General features: G+C 47.9%; 1 protein-coding gene across 1 annotated transcript in view; it reads left to right on the top strand.

Moving 5' to 3' along the window:
* Nucleotides 1-1,439, top strand: part of LOC119572516 (mucin-2-like) — a gene marked incomplete at its 3' end in the record, with an annotated part of 1,451 nt that extends 12 nt beyond the window's left edge. Inside the window, 3 exon segments of the mRNA XM_037919625.1 lie at nt 1-160; nt 911-1,077; nt 1,299-1,439. The exon segment at nt 1-160 is cut by the window's left edge and continues 12 nt beyond it. Coding sequence (XP_037775553.1) covers nt 1-160; nt 911-1,077; nt 1,299-1,439 — 468 coding nt within the window.

Here is a 1,439-nt window from a genome sequence, read left to right as displayed (position 1 = left end):
ACAAGTTGTGCCCATTTTGTGCCTTTTGATTTTTCACACGGGGAGTGCCCCCCAATCCCTTGCCCGTTGTTGTCATGGGGGCTTAGGAAGCGAGGACTGGGACCCAATGCTGGGGACTTTTCCCCTGCTTTGGGACTCTCGACTCAATTAATTTTGCATGGTCTTTATTCCTTCCTGCTTTTTCGTTTCCGTCCCGTACCCAACCCCTTCTAATATCCACTTCCTAAGGTGTGAGAGCCGTGCTGAAAGGATGACTTTGTGCCAGCGCTGAACGGCCTGAGGGAGGCATGGGCACTGTATTCCCCTGGTTTTGTCTAGCCCTTACCGCTCAAGGGGACCCTGAGGGGTATACTGTTTCTCTCCCCTGCATACTCCAGGCCTTACCATGGCCAATAAGGAAGTTATACCCTTATTAGGGGCAATGAGGCTTGCCCTAGCATCAAATAGCCCCACCAATCCAAACTCTCCCTATTCCCCAACCCCATGCTCTCCTTTGACTGTATCCACCCACTAGTACGTTATCCACCCAAGTCAACACTCAATCTCCAGGAGACATTCCTACTCTCCCAACATGCTCAACTTTATCACCTCTACCCCCACAACCTTCTTCATCAACTACCCCATCCTCCCTTATTACTACTCTACAGCCTTATTGTCCACCTCTCCATAATACTATCCCCCTCAACACTGCTCCTCTTCCACACGCCCCCATCCTTCTACTACCCCCATCTCTTCAAATATCTTAAATACTCTATTTAGCCCAGTCAAATGGGACCGATTTTTCGTGATCTCTCCCATAGCTCTTTCCGTAGCCGACCCGATCGTTCCCGTCTTGTCACAGAAACATCTTAAAACCAAGCTATAACATTATCAACTCTAACTGATCTCTCTGGTAACCCCATTCCTACAGAACCACACCTAACCCTCAATACTTGCACCGGAACTATCTCCATCTCCCCAGCAAACTTCCCTATCTTTAACAAAATTGGTCAGACTGTAGAGAAGACTTACTTGCCGGCCTCACGGACTATTGTGCGATATCAGTATAGTGCTACTCCATTCCTCCCAGATGTCATTGTAAAAACCCCACTAACATTGCCAAAATTACTTTCCGTAGACATGACCTTTCCTTTAATGTTTACAATGATGGAGAATCCCTCCCTGTTCAACCATATCAACCTCCCTGTCAGTGCCCAAAATTGGTGGCGTTTAGGACATTGTGCCAAACATTGCCGTTCCACAGCCAGATGCTCTCTATGTGCCCAACCTGGTCATACTCGATCAAACTGCCTGCACAGTCACGCTCATATGCCAACTGTGGCGGCCCCCATAATGTATTGCATAGGTGTTACTCCACCTACAAATTTGAATCTGAGGTGACAACTCTTAGATTCAGACTTGGACTCACTCTATGTGAAGCCAGACAGGAAGCACGTCGA

This window comes from Penaeus monodon, chromosome 4 (assembly GCF_015228065.2).
Source record: "Penaeus monodon isolate SGIC_2016 chromosome 4, NSTDA_Pmon_1, whole genome shotgun sequence".
Lineage (NCBI taxonomy): Eukaryota > Metazoa > Arthropoda > Malacostraca > Decapoda > Penaeidae > Penaeus > Penaeus monodon.
Note: the sequence above shows the minus strand (reverse complement) of the source record. Positions and strands in the feature narration are given on the sequence as shown.